Source organism: Eremomyces bilateralis (genome assembly GCF_010015585.1).
Source record: "Eremomyces bilateralis CBS 781.70 unplaced genomic scaffold P152scaffold_3, whole genome shotgun sequence".
Classification (NCBI taxonomy): Eukaryota; Fungi; Ascomycota; class Dothideomycetes; order Eremomycetales; family Eremomycetaceae; genus Eremomyces; species Eremomyces bilateralis.
The window spans coordinates 913,123-936,349 of record NW_022985069.1 but is presented as its reverse complement, the minus strand read 5'-3'; the positions used below and the strand labels follow the sequence as shown (position 1 = coordinate 936,349).

Sequence of the window (23,227 nt, the reverse complement as noted above, 5' to 3'; positions counted from 1 at the left end):
CATGCACAATATTGCATACGCAAGCCTCCACAGTCTAACCAGGATGTCTACTTTTATACGACCGGATTTATATTTATGCCAAGTATCTAACGCAGCCAAGCTGCACAATTCCATTTCTTCGCGTCACCCCCGTTTATTCTTCCAAGTTCCAGCTCAACCAGGCAGGTCGGGATGGGGTGGCCACTTAACTAGGACTGAGCAAGTCTACATCGTCGACCTTCCCACAGTAGAATACACCTTTGGGTTGATTACGATTTACGAGCCATAACGAAGGCGAGTCTTCGATTAATACTCAATTTTGCGCTCTTCAACCTGCACAAAAATTTGAACGAAAACAAAATTGAGGCGTCCAATCTGTCGGGATCCTGAAAGATTCCCAATCCCGCCTCCCCACTCCCGGAACGCTGGTAATGTGATCGGCAGCGTTGCTGGCTTGCTGCGCCCTGTGGTGGAGTTGTTCTTGGATGGGAGATTGGTTCATCTTGCAAGCGATTGGTGGGGGTCTGGGTGCAATAATGCGATTGCTCGTCAATAATATTATGGGCTCTTGGTGCTGGGACAATGAATATCTTCGGGAATGTTCCTACCGGCAGGATGCGACTTTGCGATTTTGCGACGGAGAGGACAAATTCCCAATGTGGTTGGGTCTAGAGTCTGGACCGACCGTGAGATCCGCGAGATCCGTGAACGCAGGACCGTTGATCGAATATTCCATCGAATATTCGCCTCCTGTTGGTGCTCCAATATAAGAAATTGTATTCGGCGATCGGCAGCACTACTACCTGTATCCACGTTGTTTCTGAAGTGTGGTCAGACTTTTCAGTCCCCCCGACCATTCCGAAACCGGCATAGGGATAAGGGCGCAAATCACCGTTAACGAGTGTTGGTTAGTGGCCTCCATAGTCTATACTCCATACGGAGTATTGAGGCATGTGATCAGGGATGGGAAATGTCTATGCTTTTCTTCTTCTGGGTGGCAAGTGAAGAAAACTGAAGTTCGAGTCAAGATACGTTAAAGGATGAAACATATAATATTATTCCCTATTATTGATGGAATACTGGTTGCAACTGGCCACGGTTCACGGCTCATGGCAGTATTGAGCTCATGGGATGATTAAGAACCAGCAATCTGGAGGACCCTGTTCGAGCAAGCGCCCTGATCCCAATCCATGGATTATCGAGATACATACGTCGTACGATGGTATATATATATGTAGCTCCAACCGCCAACGAGGATCCAGTCAAGTTGAGGCTGGACAAATAATACCGCCAAGTAAGTCTACGAATTCTCCGTTGGATTGGAATATCCGAATCACACCTGAATCATGGAGGGCAGATCCCTCCCCCTTCCAGGCAGCGACAGAACAAGAGTCAAGAACTGATACCTGACAAGTGACAACCACCCAACCTCACACATTCCACACTTTCTCTCCAATTGATGAAGGAAATAAATGGATTGCTGGCTCACCTCGGAGCCCGGGCCGGCCCTTGCTCATACGCCTTAACCGGGGTTGATCTCCGTGGGCGAATTGCGATATGATGACGGGGGGATAAGCCCAAGGACGGCGGGGCGACGGCGGAAACTGGGGTCCAATCTCGTTAATAACGGCATTTTTTATCGTTTCACACTTCACCGTTCGACAAGCTGACACGCGCTCAATCGTCCCAGACTCATGCTGGTCAGTGCTAGGGTGGGGGGTGAATACTACTGAAGACTGAAGACTGAAGACGAAACACATCTGGGAAATGCCGACGTGAGTAATACTGTGTCGCCTTGGATTCGAGCATGGACGCGGTTGATTCGATGGACTTCGCTCCCCCTTGTTAGCTTAGTTCGATCCGCTTGTGCGAGATATCGAGGCTCGAGGAAGAAAGGTTGGAACGGAAACCCGAAACGCCGTCAGTATCCGTATGGTTGGTCTTATTAGGATTGTCAAACGTTAGCTGTAAGCAGCGTAGGAAGCAAGCCTCCACTCTCTGCCCATTCTCAATTCCTCGTGTGGTCGTGCCATCATGCGCCATCAACCCGGTCCTTCCCCCCCCTCCCCGACGAAGTTCAGCGCTAAGTCAATTTGTAAATTGTTGGTTGTTAATACATGCTAGTTACTGCACTAACATCCCAAAGTCCTGGCTGTCCTGCAGCTTGGAACTTGGAACTGAGGATCGTTCGTTCTACTTCAGCTCTTCTTCCTTTCCTCCTTCTCCCCTCCCGTTTCCATAACTTCACGATACTCACCCCTTCGGTCTTTTCGTTTCTTCCTGCTTCCTCGCCGGAGGAAACCAGTACACTGCATAAGTGGCTGGTTGGCTGACCATTCGTTTTTCTTGATCTGGTTTTTGTGCCCCTCACGTCGCAGTCCGGACGACAGAACGCCCCCGTCCAGGTCCTGTTACACCACGCGATAGGGGAGCAACACCAGCGCACGGTGCCCGTGTAGTGCGTGCGTGTTTTGCAGCTGTTAATGCGCCACGGTTGCTTGCATACCGGTCTCGTTCGTGTCTCTTGAGCTTAAGGGAGGCGACTCGTCCGTTCATTGGATTATAGCTGCTTGGACGACAATTGCGCTTCGATCGCGCCTTTGTTCTACTGACTCCACCAACCCTGGTTTCCGTTTGCGAGAAGTCAAGCTGCTCGACGGCCTTGAAGACCCTTTGAGCATTGTGTCCGTCGCGAACACGCCACAGGAACGAACTCGATTTGATTGATTGTCTATTTTCGGTTTAATTGTTGTACTCCGCGGAAGTTGGATGCATTGGATACTGTACTCAGCCTGAGACAGCAAAGTACAGACCGCGACGAAATACCCTTAACACGTTCCAACCCACAACCTGCGACATTCGATACCAGATTCCCAATATATCGCTTTCTCAGACACATCTCACTTCTTCTTTTGGACGGTCCTATAGTCAATTGATTCCATCTCATCTTCCTCACGGCCATCTATTCTTACCGAATTCCACCGATTCTACTCCCTCCTGACATATCGACGTCCTTCGCTGTCGATCGCATACACAGTCCTAAGGACGACTAACTAACAACACACATAACGAATCATCCATAGTAATCGTATGGCTCCTGCAATAATGTGCTTTGGAAAAAAACCTCAGGATCCGGGACACCGGAGAAATGAGGAGATTGAAAAAGTCCTTCGAAATGAACGGAAACGGCAAGAAAAAGAAGTGAAGCTGCTATTGTTGGGTATGGCGATTTTCCAGCGAATACGCGATCAAGGCGCTAATATGACCGTATAGGTGCTGGAGAGAGCGGCAAATCCACCGTCCTCAAGCAGATGCGCGTCATCCATACCGGCGGCTTCTCGAGAAATGAGCGCAAGCAATGGCGCGCGGTCATCTTCAACAATTTGATCAATGCGTTCAATACGATCTTTTTGGTGATGGAGGAACATGACGAGATGTTTGAAGACCAAGCAAATACGGTATGCCTCCAACCATAGCGCGCGCAATGGTGATTTAGGTGCTGATAACGTGGCTAGGAATATATGAACAAAATTAAAGGCGACCCGGAAATCGGACCGGAAGAACGCATGCCGGCGGAATACCTTGTGGCATTCAACACGCTCTGGGACGATCGCGGGGTGCAGATGGCGATGCTGAAAGGCAACGAGTATGCGCTGCATGACAATCTCAGCTAGTGAGCCGCTCCATGACCCTCAGCGAACTTCCGAACACAATCTGACTCTCCTCAAGCTTCTTCGACGACGTGGACCGCCTATTCGCGCCGAACTACCTCCCCTCGGATCAAGACATCCTCCGCACCCGACTACGGACAACCGGTATCAGCGAATAGGGCTGGACACGAATAAGGATTTTGGCTATTCGTATTCGACTTTTCCTCTTGAACGATTATTCGTATTCGACTAAGTTTTGAGACGTTTTATTCGTATTATTCGCGAATATTCGTAAATAATGCCAAGACTTATTCGGCAAAAGCCGAGCCAATGAGTGAATGCCCAGCAGTCGCGACTTTTGTTTACCCGAACACGATGTGGAGGATTTGAGCTCTAAGAGATACAAAGCATATCAATAGCGTCGAATTGATCACTCCTGACGATTCAGCAAGCCAAGTGACCCCAGCTCAAAGCTCTCTGTCGACCATCTCTCCGATGCGAGATACATGGAAATAGCTTCAGAGATGGACGAATAATTACGAATAATTACGAATAATTACGAATAATGCGAATATTATTCGTACGAATATTAGTAAGCGGAAATTCTAAATTTTATTCGTATTCGACTACGAATATTCGTACGAATACGAATAGTCGAATATTCGTGTCCAGCCCTATCAGCGAAACCATCTTTCAGTTGGGGAACTTGACATATCGCATGTTCGACGTCGGTGGACAACGTTCTGAGCGCAAGAAATGGATCCACTGCTTCGACAACGTGCAGGTTGTTCTGTTCCTCGTTGCCATCAGCGGCTACGATCTTGCACTCATTGAAGACCGAAGCGGAGTACGTCTCCCTGGTTTCCCCTTTCTATCTTACCGTCCCCTCCCGTTGTCATCTGACAATATACTCCCTTCTATTGTTCTCCACTAACCTCCGCAGAACCAAATGAGCGAAGCCCTCATGCTCTGGGAATCCATCGTCAACTCCAAATACTTCGAGCGCTCCGCCATGATCCTCTTCCTTAACAAAATCGACCTCTTCCGCGAGAAGATCGCCTCCGGCATGTCGCCGATCCGCAAACATTTCCCGGACTTCAACGGCAAGCCGGACGACATCGTGGCCGGCCATGAGTTCTTCTCGAACAAGTTCAAGAAACTCGTCCGCAGCCAGTCGAAGGAGATCTACGTGCATCTCACCAACGCGACCGATACGGATCTACTGAAGAAGACGATGCAGAGTGTCCAGGATATGATCGTGCAGCGGAACCTGAACCAGTTGATCCTGTGAGTGCGCCTTCGGGAGGCGCGGGGATGGGGGACAGCGGATTGATGTATCAAGCAGGATGTAACACGCTAGCGGCAGACGGCCGGATTTTTGCCGGATATCTTCTTCACTTCGTGGCGAAGCTAAGTATGCATTTTGGGTGGTCGTCACGTTTTCGAGATTCCGGCGGCAAGTTCTTCAACCATCTCTGGAGGAATTGGTGTGCATTCAAGCGTGATTCAGGCGGGGATTTTCCACTCCGCTTCGGTGGGCGCGGCGTCCAAAAATCGAGAATCGGATTGAACCTTTCGGCGGCTCCTCCGGACGGACATCAAAAGTGGATTTAACTCGTTCTCATACCAAGTACAGCATGATCTTGTGGAGGAAGCGTGAGTTCGATCAAGACTTGAGAAGCGATGTGAGTCAAGGCTTGGGGGCAGACGGATCGGAGAGAATCCTATGGTTGCACGTAGGCAATTGGGATGGGAGGATATATGTAGCATGTCAGCATTGGATCGATCTCCCATATTAAGTCATCACTGTAAATGTTATCTGTAACGCTGGGAATGAATTGCATTTAGACTCAAGTTCGCGACAACTGAAGCCATATATGGCTATACCATGCGGAGTGCTTTCCATGGTATTCAAACTAACACTCATAACGTAGAAGATCTCAAGCTACCTATGCAGCTCGATAACAGCGGTGCGCTACCGGTAATGCCCAATGTGAAGGTGCCTGTAGTATCGCATACAATTACCGTAATATGCCGACACAACCTTAGTGGTGGTCATGTGGTGAGAATCCGCCCACGCCACTCATCCCGTGATCCATCCCGCCGATCACCTTATCAAATTCAAGGCACCAAGGCATATAATTTAGTCCACCAACGGCAAAACCCACGGCCACTTCGGACTTCATCACACCTCAACCTTGACTTCAAACCTTCAATTCTCCTTACCATCCATCCTTCGGGTCAATATCCTCCTTCCCGCTGCTCATTATCACCATGTTCAGCCCGTCCCTCACCCGCATCGTCCTGCGGTCGACGGGCTGCTCATCCTGCACCCAAGCAGCGCCCGTCACTGCCGTATCTCGCTCATCCGGCCAGCGAGGCGCTCGAACCTTGAGCCGTCCGTTCCACCGCGCTCATCAGCGTCGACATTCATCGTCGAACGCCTCATCATGCCCGCCGTCGCAGCCATCCTCGCCGAATAGCGGTCGCGTGGGCCGGAAGCGGTCCAAGTCGGCGTCGCAGCCGTCCGTGGATGATGCATTTTCCCACCTGCCCAGCGTGCCTAACACGCAGCATTTGCAGCAATCTGGTACGTCTGATATAGCAGGGAACCGCCTCTGACCTGCCTCCGGTATGGAATTTCCGGGAACGTCAAACCTAACCAACCCCAGATATCGCCATCGCATCCTTCTTCAGCCTCCACGCCCCCATCTCCATCCGCAGCGACCCACCCACTACCATCCCCTCCCAGCGCGACATCGACGCCTTCCTCGATCAGCTCTCCCCCTCCGCACTCCAAAAGCGTAAAGCCGACAGCATCATGAGCACCCTCTCCAACGTCGTCCGCACCCTCGATTCCAAACCCCAGACCGGCACCCCCGTCAACCCCTTCGAACCCCCAAGCAACCACCTCCGCTGGCAATCCGCCGGCACGCCCGACACCTCCTCCATCGACGCCGCGAACCAACACATCGCGTCGTTGCTCCCCTTCCAGAAACCGCGCGCCCCCGCCCCCATCACCGTGACCGGCACCGAGACGTTCCTAGACCTTCAAGCTCGACCGAAGGGGACGCGTGCACGGAAGAACGCGGCGACTGTTCAGCGGGGGCGGACGGCAGTGGTGGAGGAGAAGCAGTGGGAGACGCGGGTGGTGATAAAGACACGGACGCTGGCGGATGGGACGAAGGAAATTACAGGGACGGCGAGCCCGATGGTGAGAACCGATGCGGCGGAGGGGGTGAGGTATGAAGAGCCGAAGAAAGAGGAGGTGGCGATTCGGCAGCCGTTTTTGAATCGGATGAGGGGGAGGATTGGAGAGGGGCGGACGGAGAGGAAGGTGGTGGCGGTGGGTATGGGGCGGAGGGGAGCGGTGATGCGGGTACCGGGGGTGAAGGGTGGGGTGAGGGAGATGATGCTGATTAGTGTGAAGAGGCAGAGGAAGTTGAAGATGAAGAAGCATAAGTATAAGAAGCTGATGAAGCGGACAAGGAACTTGCGGAGGAAGTTGGGGAGGCTATAGAGTGGTGGATGGTTTTGGTTTTTGGTGTCTTCAAATTCCATGCATTGGCTAGGATACCATGTTCTGGGCATCTTTCTCATATCGCTTTTCACTGTCTCTCTGAGCTGAAAGAGCTGCATGATGATGGTTGAAGTTGTTTCATAGCACTGCTATTGCGCTGCATAGATGCCTCTGGCGGCGTTCATGTTCTGCATCCCAGCATCCTTGCATCATTCGCAAGGTGTCCCGTTCAATAGATTCTACTCCAGCATCATGAGAACATCCCGCGCTGTTTCAAAATCCTGTTTCATTTCAATTTTGCTGCCTCGATTCGTGGTTCGCCTGTCTGCTTCGACGAAATCTTCCCTCCGATTCGGTTTATCGCACCTCCGTTATGATCAACCAAAGCCTCCTGAGCTACCAAGTTGAACTGAACTGAAACCGATTGAAGTCCTTGCCCGCCAGTGGCTTCATCAAACAGTCCGCGAAGGGCGTCTACAGTAGCCTTGCCCAGATTGTCTAACAGGGTTTCATCCATGGAATCGGTAATGGATTGGATCCTGATCTCCGCAAAGGCTTTCATCATGTCCCTTGCGAGCACATTCGCTAATTACCCCGTCCACCACTCTCCGAACTCCACGTGACGCACCCTCAGGGGATGTAATTATATATAGCAGCTTCACGCTGCGATTGACAAAATCGAGTATATAAGACTTCCAGAGAGACTCCTCTCCAGAACCCACTCCTGCGCACGACCACTGCCAACAGCTCGTAAGAGATCTGTGTTGGACAGGATGTTTTCGAGCTCGCTGGCGACCAGCTTTGCCGTGGTTTTGTGTGCTCGAGGCATGCGGGAAGGGATTTGACGTTCGCCTCTCAGACGTTCCAGTCCGGGCGATAGTTCGTGTCCATCTCTATTTACTGTGTCCTTCAACAAATACGTGGATATATATATCTAGAGAAGTTAGTAATTTAGTAGCGCTCCCAGTGCTGTAATACCCACAAGCGGTCCCTAACAAAACCGCTAAGGAAGGAAACCGAACTACACTCCCAATTCTTGGATGTGCGGTCGAAATTCGGAAATATTTTCCAGTGAAGCCGCGACAAGAATATCTCCTCCCGCTAGAACGGGGTGAGATGGTGAGTTTCATCAACGAGGCGAAACGAATCAACCCCCCCAATGCAAATGACGTACGAAGCCATCGCTTGGTTGGACCGTTTTGATCGCCACGACGACTGCCTCTGGGGCTATACCGAGCATCAGGTGTGGCAGGCTGCAATACATGCGGAAGGGTTTCTAGTCAGTGCAACCTAGTCTCGTCAGCTACCACGCTCCTAAGCCACCAGCATGGCGCATATTATTGTATAGTCTCCATCTGGTCAACATGAAGATGGGTTCGAATCTGCTGAATTGCGTGTGCGTCCACGCCCGGCCACAGGAACTGAAGTGACGATATAAAAGGTTCAGGGTGTCGAAGTTGGTCGAGAGCAGCCTTGATCCGGTGGCGATTCTTTTGCATGGTTTCAGTCGAGCAATTAGCTTCGGATGAGGTAGTACCCTGAAAGCATGTGAGAATTTGGTATCATGACATGTAGAAAGTGTCTTTGCCACTCAGTATTAGCCGTTTCTCGGCCATGCTAACAACAAGATGGAGTACACCTCATCCAGTCGCTGTACAGGTCGTCGCCGCACTCGATACGTTTCTTGATCATCCCGACTGCTCATGCCTGCCCTAACTCTTTGGTTAGGTCCACCGCTTTTCGTTTCGCTCCAACGCGCCCAGAGACATAGTGCGGCACACGCCCCCTCTCTTGGACCAGGCGCAGATAACGTACGCACTAGTTGAGTTCGGATTGTTTGGGTATATGTTAGGTCTTCAGCTTATTGCAGCCCCGGTACGCAAAGCATCCTCGAAGAGTGGCCCATATCAGGCCTCGAACACTTTGCGGCCGGAGTAGGACATCCTAAAGTGGTCCCACTAGATGCCCTGAATATTGTGCTGTTCTAGCCCTCGATTTCGTATGGTTCTGCAGGAGGTTCCACACGTCTGACGCGTCGCAGTCAAACATATGAAATGAAACGGCCGCGCGGGGAACCCCCATGCCCAAGGCATGAGCAAATTTATAGAAAATGATTGATGGTATGAGGATATACATAGAAAGTCGTTGCGTCGCAAAAAAAAGTGAATATGGTGACAGGGTGTTGTTCACGCAGAACGGAATGGAATAGTACAGAGCCGAATAACCCTGTGGTTTGAGGCAACACCTGACGATGGTATAGCAGGGGAAGTAGACGTGAACTATGAGAGAATGGAGGCACATACGAAAGGGGAACAAGAGAAGATGGGTCATGCAAACGCCTAAGAAACGTTAAAATGATGCTAATCAAACAAAAAAACTTAGCTCGTGTTTCGATAGAACTGAGAGAGCAAACCAACGGCAACACAGTTGGGCAAATATGCAAACAAGGAGTGACTGGGTGAATGAAGCAGCGAAAGTGAGACATAACACCATGAAGGCAATTGTGAACGACAAGAAAGATGTATGGACAGCTCATCTCTTTCCATGGCCGAGCTCTCCTCCTCATCCGATATGCAATGACGGCATGGTTGTCAATATCAGCAGTTATGGGTCCGAGGGTGAGATGCTTCATTGCAGACACCACCTTGGTCGAGGGGGATATCGGCAAAGGAGGCATGCATGGTGGGAGATGTTGCGTCCGCGTCGAGAAATATGATGAGGTCGTCATGGGAAAGCGAGTCGAGCCATTTAGATGTTCTCTGAGTTACTGTCATCCGACCAGTCCGAGACAGGATATTTCCAGCAACATGCCAAAGAGAAACCAAAGGAGTCCTGAGAAATAGCAAGAGCATATGGGTTGGTGAGAATGAAGGACTCGGGTTTCATAGCGTGGATGTTGTTTCCCATGATCAGTGGCGACGTGACTTCTGCATAGTGAAATGGAGTCGATCCTTCGCGTCGGTCATCCCGCCGTTACCGACTTCGAGCATGTTTGGGTCCTTGCATGGTTTGTGCCCACTTCTAGGGATAGTGCGCACCCGAGTTTGCACAGAATATTGTATGAGTGGTCAGTGTCATTGAGAGCGGAAGACATAGAATTGTACCGTGTGAAGGTTACAACGGGAGTCACTGATTGGTCTTAGTTGTAGCAATTGTCATACTTGTGGTAATCAACCTACATAAATCAGTCAGTGCGAGCACCAGCAGAGAAGTAGATCAACATACATCAAGAGGCGAAAGCCTGAGCATCAATCTGCTCCGAACTCAGCGAGCCTTCATACGTGTGCTAGCACTGGAATAGTTTCCGAACTTGAGACCCAAGCCGTGAATGCGGCCCGCATCGTGCTTCATGCCGTTTGGAAAAGCCGCAAGTCGTCCATGGTTACATACTCGTAGTCGGCATCTCTGAGTCGAAGGCGGACAGTCTCCTCGGCTGTTTGGAGAAGCAACTGTTCCGAGATGTCACAGGCGACGGAATTTCAGCAATTCTATGGAAATAGGTGTCGTTTTTATCATTGAAAAGGCGGACGTGGAGCCTAGACTCACCCGCCAAGTTGAGGGGTCTATGCAAGATCATTGTTCAACGCAGATAAGCAGAGATGAGTAGAAGCGCATAGGCAAAGACTATGGGTAGGATCAACACAAGGTAAGTGAGAATTATTTGAAGGACTGTTTGAAGGAGAGAAGATCTAAGTTGGGATTCGCAATATTTTCGACTGGCTGTCTTCTCATATAGAACCCAGGGTCATTGTTCCAATGACAAGGCTCCAAGTGTTCCTTTGAACTTTGAAGCGCCTTTACTACCTTTGCAGTTTCTGATAATTAGGCGCGGAAGCAAGTTGCATAGAACAGCAAGCCGCAGGATATGGTGGATATATACGGCCCAACACATATGTACATACTTATGCAATGCATGTTTGATTCTGGCATTAGATGAAATTCAAATAGGCAGATACCAGCCGTGTTATTCTTTCAGAAGAGAGACACAACTGGATACATCAGGATGGAAGAGCAGCTGACAAAGATTAAAAGAGCGTGGATGCAAGTTCCAGCAGCTTCCGTTCACTCACATATCGCTATATGGATTCAATGCCTCGTAGGATCTCGGTGTGACCAGCAATCGCATACGTTCGGGATGAGCTCCTGATTGATTCCCGGCTCAGATCAGGCGAGACGCATGATGCTCCGCCAATATCTGCAAGGCGGGTACACAAGCTGCCGGTCCCAGACAATGGAAGTCTGGAGATGAGTCTGGGGACCGGAAAAAGTCCCTTTCGAGCTCCAGTCGCAGGTTGATATCGGGAGGGGACATGATCGGGATCTCGCAAGACGCATATTCGTCCCCGCCGAAACCCCTAGGATCGGTGCTGCCGATCAGACGTTTGTTGATGCTGAGCAGGATGAGGTGCAACCATCTACGTCCTACCCCGCGGGCGGGCCACTGCGCCTGGTCTGCTGCGGAAATTGGCTAATAACTCAGTGTTTGATTTCTTTGGGACCGAAGTAAAAGCCCCGAACAAACGCTAGAACTTTTGGGTATGGAGAAGTGGAAACTGGTTGAGGAAGTGAAGAGTTGCCGAGCTACTACGTAGTAGATCGCATCGTCGCGTTGTCGTCTCCATCAGCCCTGCGGAGACGAGACAGAATTCAATCACGCTTAACGGCCTTTGGCTTAGCGTGCCACTTGCGAATTTCCTCGCCTCCATGAAACTCACGATGTCGCTAAACACAAAGTTACACGGAGTTGTCAAAGAACGATCTAGTAGACGATACCACTCTCGTATGAATAGCCGAATGAAAGCGACTTTGCCTGCTTTCGTTGTAATGATACTTCTTCCCTTGCTGCTGGCGTGACTCCTCGCCCTTCCACCAGATGTGTTGATGAAAAGCATTTGGAGACATCCCTTTTCATGCAGCGGATTTTGTGACCAAGGTGTCTAGCCCGCATACGTACCTAAGCACTTTGCATCTTCACGATGGCGGTGGTGTACAGGGGGCCACAGATGAAACCCCTAAATATCTTCAGGGCATTTAGGTTCCGGGTGACAGTGGCATCCAAATTCCAAGCTCATCATTTGATTGTGATCTAGAATGCGATGTAGGGAGGCGAGAAGCAGTACCTAATATTGGCGATTTATGCACTTCGCTACTAGGGCCGAAAGATCAAAAAATCTTTCTTTCCAGTGGGAAATTTTTCCTGATTATTCCAGAGTCCAGACCGGATTTTGCTGGTTTGCTGGACAGTATGTCGGCTTGTCGCATATCTCAAATTCCTCTTGATGCATCTTGTTCCCCTTTCAGTAATGGAGCATGGCGCATGCTAGTTATGTTCAACAAGCGGGAGAGTCCACGCAACCCGATGATCACAGGATAGAAGTCACCGATGCCGTCTGATCGACAACTTTTTCCAAAGGGGTGGGCCAATGTTGCTTCCCGAACAGCTCTCTATCGGCAGTCCTCTAATATCGGCGACATGAAACGGGCAGCTTTCGGCACACACATCTCTTGCGGCCGACGTCAGCGGCGTTCCGCTGACCTTGTTTCTTGCCCGCTATTAGTGCGGGGCGAACGGCGGCCTGGATGGCCGGCCTGGCTGGTCGACTAAGGTACGGACCAGAGGCCGCGGTACTTGATCGGTACCTGGAGCTTTCCAGTTCTCGTTCGGCATGTTCGGGGCCCCGAAATTCGGGCGGGCTCTTCTCCAGAGAAGGAAGGTGAGGGCTTTTCGAGAATTCTACTGACCCAGTCTTCTCGTGAGGAGAAGCGGAGGACTACTTACCAGTACACGAAGATACAGATTGGATTCTCAGGGACAATGATGAACTCTGATAATGCAGAATATAGGAATCTAACGATGAGGTCATGATGATCGGTTCCTGGATCCAAGCATGGGGCTCTTGTATACATATTGCACCGTACACAGAATACAGGAAAAGTTGATCGAGATCGAGATTTCAAAAACAGGACGAGTCGTCAATCGCCTCCATTCCATGTCTAGGTGGCAATGTTGGTGCCTAGCAGCCTGAGAAAAAAACGCCTCATTTAAAAACTGGGGATGACGTTGATCGCTCACATCTCAGGCTTTCCCCAACAACACGAATCTTGCAACTCATCTGCCCCGTGGGAATTCTCTCTCCAGTCCACCAGTTCCACTTATCAAATGATCATTACTGCAATTGGCACCTCGTCCACGCGCCACTGCCGGATTTCCGTTCCCCTTTGGTGGGATAATGTTGAATTCCAGCGGGGAAAGTCCCTGCCATGGAGTGCCATAGGCTGGTTCGACTCCATGACGGAGCATCTAAACTACCATTCGATCAATACCATGTTGTGCACTGTGCACGAAAACCGACACTAGGACGGTAGGGTTCCAAGGCAAAATGAAGCAGATTTGAGTGAGCCACGAGACCATCGTACCAAAACCATGGATGATCAGCATTTCTTTAAAGGGTGGTCGCATGCCGCACGCTTCCTGATGGGAACAAAGTCCATCCATATCTTCGTTGAAGCCCTTTCTGGTGATTGAACATCAGGTATACTTTATAGGTTCTCGTAGGAACGTAACATCATGGCGGTGGGAAATGTAAGAGATTTCCGTCCCAAAAAATCCTGCCACGATACTGACCCCAAATTCAGATCTACTTCATCTCCGCCATCGCGGTCATCGGTGGTGGCCTCTTCGGCTTCGACATCTCCTCTTTGAGCGCAATTCTCCCCATCAAACCTTACAAATGCTACTTCGCGGAGGGAGGGGCAATTCCCCTAAGTGACGACTGCCAAGGCCCGTCGTCCATGACCCAAGGAGGCATTACCGCTGCGATGCCTGGTGGCTCGTGGCTTGCGTCGCTTATTTCCGGGTATCTCTCCGACATTTTGGGTCGTAAGACGTCCATCCAGGTCGGTTCGATTATTTGGATCATTGGATCCATCATTTCGTGCGCGTCTCAGAACATCGCCATGCTGATCGTTGGTCGTATCATCAACGGATTTGCTGTCGGTATCTGTTCTGCCCAAGGTACGGATACTTACCTATGTACCATTCTGGTATCGATTCCGAGACTAACGGATCACAGTTCCTGTATACATTGCTGAGCTCGCACCGCCTAGCATACGAGGCCGACTTGTTGGCACCCAACAGTGGGCGATCACCTGGGGTATCCTGATCATGTTCTACATCTCGTACGGATGCTCTTTTCTCAAAAGTGAAGCCGCGTTCCGTATTCCGTGGGGCTTGCAGATGATCCCCGGAATCCTGCTTTGCATTGGCATGGTTTTCCTGCCAGAATCGCCCCGTTGGCTTGCTCGCAAGGAGCGATGGGAGGAATGCCGTGCCGTTTTGGTCCTGGTACACGGCAAAGGCGACCCCGACTCACCCTATGTCCGGAAGGAATTCGCGGAGATCGAAGAGACGGTGAACTTCGAGCGACAAAACGCCGACGTCACCTACCTCGAGCTGTTCAAGCCACGCATGATCAACCGCACCCATATCGGCATGTTCGATCAGATTTGGGCCCAATTGACTGGCATGAACGTCATGATGGTGAGTTTGAGCAATCGCATCTGCTTTGACTGGTCATTAACTGAATAAAACAGTACTACATTACCTATGTCTTCCAAATGACTGGTCAGAGCGGTTCAACCTTGCTTGTCTCCTCCTCCATCCAATATATCATCAACGTCGGTATGTGTCAATCCATCCCAATAATATTATCCCTCAGACTCTAACCAATCGCAGTCATGACCGTTCCCGCTCTCATCTTCGTCGACCGCTGGGGCCGCCGTCCCACGCTGCTCATCGGCGCCGCCCTCATGGCCATCTGGCTCTTCGCCAACGCTGGCATCTTCGCCACCTACGGAGTCCATATCCCCGAAGGCGTTGACGGCACCCGCGAAGCCTCTATGCTCGTCACTGGCGCACCCGCCAAAGCCATCATCGCCTGCTCGTACCTTTTCGTCGCATCCTACGCCCCCACATGGGGACCTGTTTCGTGGATTTACCCCCCGGAGCTCTTCCCGCTGCGCGTGCGCGGCAAGGCGGTAGCGCTGTCCACGTCCGCCAACTGGGCGTTCAATTTCGCGCTCGCGTGGTTCGTTCCGCCGGCGTTCGTAAACATCACGTGGCGCGTGTATATCATATTCGGCGTGTTCTGTCTGGCGATGTTCTTCCACGTGTTCTTCCTGTTCCCAGAGACGGCGGGCAAGACGCTTGAGCAGGTGGTGGACATCTTCGAGAACGAGCGGCCCGGGAGCGTCAAGTTCATCGGGACGCCGGCGTGGAAGACGCGGAACTCGTGGAAGCATGGGCGGAAGATGGAGGCTGGGCATCTCGATGATGAGGGCCAGGCGGGGCTCGAGCAGCCGGTGATCGCGGAGAAGGATGGCGTGTCGATGGACGATAAGGTCCAGGACGAGCGGATCCATGCTTGAGCTTCGGGCTGGGGTTTTCGCAATCATTAGAGAAGGATAGTATCTGACGTATACCCTTGGTTTGCAGATACCCTTCCATCAACGTCTAGATCATATTATAGACGAAAGATATGGTATGTAAGAGCGTGTTGAGTGTATGATATCGATAGCATATGGGCGCGTGGAGTCTTGATAGCGTCAACAATGATAGTATTGTACTTTTTACACATTGTTCTTGTACACAACCGGATCCAAACAGCGTTTCTTGATTGATGAGCTAACGCACGTTATCCAAAGACGGTACATCTACTCCCTCCAGTAGAAAATGTTCAGACCAGACGCAAGCGGGTTCAACTCCCTCATCCATAGCCATGTTATCATAAAATGCACAAATGGATGACCGTCGATCCTTCCTGTTCTCTACTGCGAGGATCCACCGGAGATAGTAATAACCTGGCCTGCGAATAGTTAGCTTTCCTTATCCCAACTCCGTACGCAACCACTCACCATTCACCCATCCTCCATCCTCACTCGCCAAGAACGCCACCACCCTCGCCACATCCTCCGGCGTCGCGCACCTCCCTAATGGACAATGCTGCGCCATCAGCCCCTCGATCTTCTCCGCCGGCCACTCCGGAGTACCCCCGGGGATATAATGCCATGCGTTCTTCACGAACATATCCGACTTGATCCCGCCCGGCGCCACGCCGTTCACCGTGATCCCGCGCGCCCCGAAATCCGTCGCGAACGCCTTCACAAACCCTATCACCGCCATCTTACTCCCGTTGTACAGCGCATGGTCCTTGACCCCCAGCAGCCCCGCAGCGATGCTCGTCATGAGGATCACGCGCCCGTGGTCCTCGACGTATTTCCACGCCGCCTGCCCCACGAAAAATTGCGCCCGCGAGTTCAGGTTGAAGATGTGGTCGAACTTCTCCTCCGTGATCTCCTCCGTCTTGTCCCAGCTCTCCGCACCGCTGTTGCTCATCACGATGTCGATCTTCCCGAACGCCGTGCGCGCTTCTTGGAAGAGGCGGTCGATTTCGGAGATCTTAGACACGTCCGCTTGGATTGCGATAGCGCGTGCCCCGTTGTTGAACGATGAGATCAGCTGGCATACTTCCTCGGCAGGTCCCTTGCTGGAGACGTAGTTGACGATGACGGAGGCTCCGCGTTTGCCAAGCTCGAGGGCGCAGCCGCGGCCGATGCCGCGACCGGCGCCAGTGATGAGGGCGACTTTGCCGTGGAGGGAGGCAGTGGGGACGGGGATGGGCTGGGGGGGGTCGATGACGGGCTGGAGGGATTCGGTGACGGGCTGGGGAGATTCGGTGACGGGCTGGGGAGATTCGGTGACGAGGGCGACTTTACCGTGGAGGGAGGCAGTGGGGACGGGGATGGGCTGGGGGGGGTTGATGACGGGTTGAGGGGGTTCGGTGACGGACTGGGGGGGTTCGGTGATAAGGGCGACTTTAGCGGGGAGGGAGGGAGTGGGGACGGGGACGGGCTGGGAGGATTCGGTGATGGCCATGGTGGAGGTAGGTTAAGGGACAGAATGAGACAGGTGGATCAGATTCAGGGGTAGATTGGCGGAGATATTTGGTGACTTCAAGTAAAAACGATGAGACGAAACAGACCGAACGAAAGCAATTGAAGACTTAAATTTCGAGTCGAAAAGCAACAGACGATACGATTTCGGACTCTAGACCCCCTTCCCACTCATCGACCTTTACCACAATTTATATACGCGCGGTACGTACTTCCCAACTCCGTTGCGGTCTCCATGGCGGAATGCGGGGATCCGAGTTTGTTGATGTGACGGGAATGGAGCGGACTTTCTGCCTGGCAGCCAGGCTCTGGCTGGCTAATCGAGGCGTCGCGAGGCCGCCGGGCGCCGAGAGTCACGCGAGTGCTTAGCCAACATTGAGAAACTAAATCTACCACTGCTTATTGTGCAAAACTTCAATAACAGCCTCAACGGTCGCCCTCCAAGCCGAACAATTGTCACACAAGATACAGGCTAACATGGTGGAATCCCAAGCACGTGCGGCACGCTAGCGAGGCAACAAACGTGTCCTCCAGTCCGAAATGGGATACATTACGTCCCAGCAAGCCAGATCTATGAGGAAGGAGCGCACGGAGCGAGAAACAGGCCGAATTGGACAAATGGGTTAGGGGCTGGAAGACACGCCAAATCAACCACCAGAAGGCGTTCAAGGACATACATGTAGAGTTTCGGCGCTTGATTGGAGTCATGAGGCATGATCCTACCTGGCGATGTCGATCTAAAGATGAATAGCAGTGCAGGTGGTGTAAATTTGGTATCTACAAACTTCATAGCGCGGAGTATGTATTAAGTTATCGTTTGGACCGCATTAACTATCGTTTTGAGTGCCAGCGTTAACTAGTTAGATTAAGGATCTAGCGTCCACAATCGTGGATGAGGTAAGCTTCAGTTGACGAACCAGCGCGGTTATGTACAGTACATACATACACATTCATTCCTGTTATGGTTTGGTCATTTGAGTGATGAAGATGTCAACTACAAGACTATATACAGTCGGAGAGAGCTATATAAGAATGGGTAGGATCCCTAATGAGGCACCCACATTTGGGCAATGCTATACCTAATTGGGTCAGTATTTATGAGCGCCTTTATGTCAAATATCCTCTCTAGAGGTTGAGAGAGGTGACATCGAAATACGGCTAGTATCGTATGAAGTCACCTCTTATTCCTCCGGATCTCCCATATTCCTTGATAAATTAATCAATCACGTATTCATACTTCTACAGTGCTCATCTGTGTCGGTGGCAGGAAGCGCCCTCTTTCCCATGGTGAAGCACGAATAGAGAGAAAGTGAAAAGAGAGGCGAAAGAAGGGCGGGAGCAGAAGGGAGTACGACGGCAGGGGAGGGAGAGAATCCATAGGGATGCCGGAGAAGGGGGAACACCTGGAATATAATAATACACCACTTGCGCTAAAATGACAATGGCGGCCAGAGGGGTCGAGAGGAACATGTGACACCAGATGCATTTGACAACGCATCAAGTACTTTCATTCTCTACTAGTTAATTGAATAAATTAAGTTTCTCCTTCTAACTTAATTACTGTAATTACAAAATAGAGCTGTGAGATTCAGTCCATGCTTCTATCTAAGTTGTGGATCGTAAACACTAAGTTAGAGTCAGCGGATAGACTAACGTCAATACATCATCGGATACATCATCGAATAGCGCAGCTGTCAACAAAGCCCGACAAACTCACGACAACTTTCCACACATACAGCTGAATACCCACACTCTATCCAACATGCATATCTTGGTACGTCGAAGTCATCCCACAACATAATGAGCGTCCCCCAGCGGTTATTTAATCCCCAATGCCTCCATCTCCACTCTCCCCCTCATTCCGCGCCCTCGCTAACCCCGCCAGGTCGTCAACGACGACGGTCCCCCGTCCCAACACTCCTCCCCCTACGTCCACTCCCTCATCCGCACTCTCCAATCCCACAACCACACCGTCAGCGTCGTCCTCCCCAACACTCAGCGCTCTTGGATCGGCAAAGCCCACATGGTCGGGCAGACCGTCAAGCCCTCGTACTTCCTCCCGGGCGAGCTCTCCACTGCGCACGACACCGGCACCGTCTCGCACGCCCCGCAGCCGCCGCACAGCGACCGGGAAGAATGGCTGCTCGTCGACAGCACGCCGGCCAGCTGCGTGCAGATCGGGCTGCACCATTACTTCGACTCGCGCGGGCCGATCGACCTGGTGGTGTCCGGGCCGAACTACGGGCGGAACACAACGGCGGCGTTCGCGTTGAGCAGCGGGACGTTGGGCGGGGCGCTGGAGGCGGCGATCTGCGGGGTGCGGGCGATCGCGCTGAGCTATGCGTTTTCGGAGCGGGTGCACCATGCGGAGGTGATTGCGGAGGCGGCGGAGTTGGGGGTGCGGTTGATTGAGCATCTGACGGGGGAGGGGCGGTGGGGGGAGGGAGTGCAGCTGTATAGCATCAATGTGCCGGTGCAGAAGGGGATCGGCGAGAGGAAGGTGTATTGGACGAAGATGTTGCAGAATCAGTGGAAGGGGAGCCAGTTTCGGGAAGAGATGGTGCCGGTAGAGGAGGATGAGGGGGCGGAGGAGGGAGAGGAGAGGATTCGGGAGGGGGAGTTGTGGAGGGGGGAGGGGAAAAGGGAGCAGAGTAAGGTGGAGAAGAATGGGGAGGCGGCTGGACCAGAGAAGCATGTTCGATATGTGCATAAGCATTTCACATGGTCGCCGAACTTCCAGGGGGTTTACGAGACGGTGGAAAAGGGTGGACCTGGGTCGGATGGATGGGTGGTGAAGGAAGGGTTCACAAGGTAAGTCTTAGGATTGTCATCTATGATCTATACTGACTGGCTGCGCAGCGTCACTCCGATCAAGGCCAACTTCTGGCACGTTGACGGGTTCGAGGGCGAGCTGAAGTTTTGAGGAGAGGAACTCGAGGAATAAGCATCATTCCCGGCCATAGAACTCAATAGACATCAATATACATTATCTCAGCTCCATCGTACACATCGTTTACCTCGGATGGATCTGTCCTCTTTCTGCATGCCTTCCCTAGAAAGAGAAGCAGCTACATGCCTCTTCGGAGAAGATGCCAGCCCAGAATGACCAATCTTCGTTAACCATGCTTCTCGCGTGACAAGTCGTAATGCCAGACCGCATCGTCTGATCTTGAAACCAACTCATTTTGGTCGGATACGCAAGCAGTTATAGGAGGTCGAGCCAACATCATCCGCGACCTTTCTTCAATATGACCAACTCTCCCTCTTTCACTTAACACTCCTCACCAACTCCCTCAAATCCCCTCCCTCCACCCACATCTCCGCTCCTCCCGCTCCGGCCACATTAACCCCCCACCCCTCCCCGACCTCCCCCAGCACCCTCGCCGGCCGTCCTCCCACCACCGACCCCGGCGGCACTACCATATTCGGCGGCACCACGCTCCCGGGCAAAATCCTCACGTTCTCCCGGATCATGCAAAACGGCATCAACACGCTTCCCTCACCCACATACACATGCGACGCGATCGCCGCCGCGGACACCACGCATCCCGGCCCGACGAACACGTTATCCCCGATCTTCAGCGGGTAGTACTGGGTGGCGCCGCGGTGGACGCGGTGCGGGGGGTGGAGGATGCAACGCGGGGAGATGACGGTGTGTTTCCCGATGGAGATGGCGTGGGTGGAGGTGGAGGAGGGTTTTGCGGAGGGTTCGTCGGTGGAGGAGGGGAGGCGGTGGAGGTCGCCGCGGAGGTTCACGTCGGCCATGATGACGGTGCGGCCGCCGAGGGTGATGTTGGCGGTGCCGGAGATGTTGGCTTTGCGGGAAACTTTGTTGCCGCTGTCCTACGGGGGGTCAGAGGGGGGGATGGAGGTAGATGGAGAGGGGAGGGGGTACTGTTTCGATGTATTCGCCTTTAGGCGCTTTGCTGCGCGAGGAGCTCTGGCGGGATGACATGATGGGATGGAGGAGGAAGAAGGATCTGGAGGGTTCACTTCGGGTGATACGATATTATTGTTAGATGTCAATGGATACAGGTACGTAGCAGGTATGTTGCACGGTGCCTGACTGATGCAATGTCAACAAAGCGTGATACCAGTAAGTCAGGTACTCAGGTACAACAGCACAAGCAACGGGTCGTCCCGCTACCGAACCAAACCGTGAGCACGAGTTGCTTCAAGTTGACTGGCATATTATGGTGTACGGGTACCTGTACCTGTATGCAGCCATCCAGATTGACAAATACCTGGCGTTGTTTCGAAGGAATATATCATCCTTCCCCGAGTCTTGTGGCCTCGATATCCGATATGGCGATATCCGGCTCACGCTCGTGCCTGCATGCGCCTTCAGCTTCGTGTTCCCTTGTTCCCTGTTGGTGGCGTTTCGTCGTCCCCGTCGTTCCCTTGCATGAATTGCAGACTTGCAGGCACTTGCAGCCGCATTTTGATATCGGGGAAATTGGGGGGCACGCGTTGGTCTGCGCTTGACCCCAAGCCGCCGCTGCTTCTCCCCTAACCCTCTTCTCCTCCACCATCTGATCATCCCCGTTGCAAGAGTTCAACCACACTGCTTTTTTCGGTTTGTGATCTTGTCTGGATCCCCTCACTGGCTTTTCCCAGAGTCGAGTCGATTCACACAACTCTCACAGCTTGAGAAGTCGTAGTTGCTCCTACTATCTTCCCCTGACATTCGAACCGTCTTCTGCATCTGAAACCTCCGAGATCTCGAAACACCCGTTAACACGAGCACTGTGACTTGGATTGCGAGGGTTGTCTATAACACTGTTGCCTCATATCGCGATCCTTTCAAATACCCTTCGAATTGAACCTCTGTCCCGAGACCAGTCGAGTAATAGCCACTTATCAAGACCGCACAACATCCGGCGATCATGGGCGGGGGACTCTCCAAACTGATGGACAAGATCTTCGGATCGAAAGAAATGCGCCTGTTGATGTTGGGACTTGACGCTGCCGGGAAGACCAGTAAGTACCCCAATATACGAGACCACAATCCAACCTCCAAGCTCTAAGTCATCCAACACCATACTATCCAACTCCCACCCATACTCAAGCTCCACTAACCTCCCTCCCTCCAGCAATCCTCTATAACCTCAAACTCGAACAAAATGTCACCACCATCCCCACCGTCGGCTTCAACGTCGAAACCGTGACCTATAAGAACACCAAATTCAACGTGTGGGACGTCGGCGGGCAGGACAAGATCCGGCCCCTCTGGCGCCACTACTTCTCCGGCACGCAAGGCCTAGTGTTCGTAGTGGACTCGAACGACCGCGAGCGGGTCGAGGAAGCCCGGTCGGAGTTGCAGCGAATCATCCAAGATCGCGAGATGAAGGATGCGCTACTGTTGGTGTTTGCGAATAAGCAGGATATCAAAAACGGTGAGTGAAGATGTGTTGCGGTTGATTGGTTGGAACGATGATGCTGATTTGCGGATAGCGATGCGCCCGGATGAGGTGTCGAGACGGCTGAAGCTCGATGAGATCGCGAGAGATCATCTGTGGAAGGTCGAGCCGAGTTGCGCGACGACCGGTGAGGGGATCTTTGAGGGACTGGTACGTATATCTGATATCTGACCCCATATTACGTTCGCCCTTCTAACAGATTTAGACGTGGCTTTCCAACAACGTCAAGTTGCCTAACAAATAAGTGGCGCCGACCGAGGAGATACGTCTCCGATATGCCTCCATATTCTAATTCCGACCGATCATCGAGCTCGATCACCCCCTCGCCCCCTATCGAATGCTTTCCCCAAGCACTCTAACATACGCGGAGAAATTTTGCTATACCATGATACCCGTCCATCCTTTCCATGCCTTTCTCTTCGTCGCATCGTGGGTCGAAATCAGCGACACGGGAGGCTTTGACTTTGTTAGCTACCGATTGCTAACCTCGGGCGGATGCGTCGCGCGGCTTCTTTGCTCCCTGTACTCCGCTTGTACTCTGCTTCTGTACTCATCAGTTTTGAGCATCACGTATGGAAGAAAAGGACAGGCGCACACCGTACATTAACTTGCTTCTTAGTCTAAATGTAGTTTAGATGTGCTACTCTGGATCGGGACATTGCGCTACTAAATGTACCTCCAATCGATATTGAAGTTGACAACATATT

General features: G+C 52.0%; 7 protein-coding genes across 7 annotated transcripts; 5 read left to right on the top strand and 2 right to left on the bottom strand.

Moving 5' to 3' along the window:
• Positions 1–3,084: 3,084 nt before the first annotated feature.
• Positions 3,085–5,380, top strand: P152DRAFT_496234 (guanine nucleotide binding protein, alpha subunit; the record flags this gene model as incomplete). Its single annotated transcript, XM_033682250.1, has 7 exons — positions 3,085–3,199; positions 3,253–3,437; positions 3,495–3,652; positions 3,709–3,794; positions 4,082–4,085; positions 4,302–4,476; positions 4,573–5,380. 7 exons carry the CDS (start codon positions 3,085–3,087, stop codon positions 4,918–4,920), a joined length of 1,071 nt encoding a protein of 356 aa, XP_033537259.1. The 3' UTR covers positions 4,921–5,380.
• A 400-nt stretch (positions 5,381–5,780) lies between these two features.
• Positions 5,781–7,292, top strand: P152DRAFT_191480 (uncharacterized protein). Its single transcript, XM_033674258.1, has 3 exons — positions 5,781–6,219; positions 6,302–6,908; positions 7,062–7,292. Exons 1-3 carry the CDS (start codon positions 5,904–5,906, stop codon positions 7,147–7,149), a joined length of 1,011 nt encoding a protein of 336 aa, XP_033537258.1. The 5' UTR covers positions 5,781–5,903; the 3' UTR covers positions 7,150–7,292.
• Positions 7,293–13,612: 6,320 nt separating this feature from the next.
• Positions 13,613–15,862, top strand: P152DRAFT_191337 (putative transporter). The gene is made up of 5 exons (XM_033674257.1): positions 13,613–13,732; positions 13,786–14,164; positions 14,223–14,689; positions 14,743–14,830; positions 14,885–15,862. Exons 1-5 carry the CDS (start codon positions 13,718–13,720, stop codon positions 15,574–15,576), a joined length of 1,641 nt encoding a protein of 546 aa, XP_033537257.1. The 5' UTR covers positions 13,613–13,717; the 3' UTR covers positions 15,577–15,862.
• A 90-nt stretch (positions 15,863–15,952) lies between these two features.
• P152DRAFT_505484 (1,3,6,8-tetra-HN reductase) lies at positions 15,953–17,083 on the bottom strand (the record flags this gene model as incomplete). Its single annotated transcript, XM_033682437.1, has 2 exons — positions 15,953–16,791; positions 16,924–17,083. The coding sequence occupies 2 exons, from the start codon at positions 17,081–17,083 to the stop codon at positions 16,034–16,036; spliced, it is 918 nt and encodes a 305-aa protein (XP_033537256.1). The 3' UTR covers positions 15,953–16,033.
• A 1,658-nt stretch (positions 17,084–18,741) lies between these two features.
• P152DRAFT_410622 (sure-like protein) lies at positions 18,742–20,426 on the top strand. The gene is made up of 3 exons (XM_033676958.1): positions 18,742–18,874; positions 18,986–19,911; positions 19,960–20,426. The coding sequence occupies exons 1-3, from the start codon at positions 18,863–18,865 to the stop codon at positions 20,021–20,023; spliced, it is 1,002 nt and encodes a 333-aa protein (XP_033537255.1). The 5' UTR covers positions 18,742–18,862; the 3' UTR covers positions 20,024–20,426.
• Positions 19,920–21,164, bottom strand: P152DRAFT_191176 (trimeric LpxA-like protein). The gene is made up of 2 exons (XM_033674256.1): positions 20,996–21,164; positions 19,920–20,943 (listed from the first exon to the last, which is right to left on the bottom strand). Exons 1-2 carry the CDS (start codon positions 21,053–21,055, stop codon positions 20,368–20,370), a joined length of 636 nt encoding a protein of 211 aa, XP_033537254.1. The 5' UTR covers positions 21,056–21,164; the 3' UTR covers positions 19,920–20,367.
• Positions 21,165–21,786: 622 nt separating this feature from the next.
• P152DRAFT_191162 (ARF/SAR superfamily) lies at positions 21,787–23,050 on the top strand. The gene is made up of 4 exons (XM_033674255.1): positions 21,787–22,080; positions 22,194–22,496; positions 22,555–22,670; positions 22,726–23,050. The coding sequence occupies exons 1-4, from the start codon at positions 21,987–21,989 to the stop codon at positions 22,762–22,764; spliced, it is 552 nt and encodes a 183-aa protein (XP_033537253.1). The 5' UTR covers positions 21,787–21,986; the 3' UTR covers positions 22,765–23,050.
• The last annotated feature ends 177 nt before the right edge of the window (positions 23,051–23,227 follow it).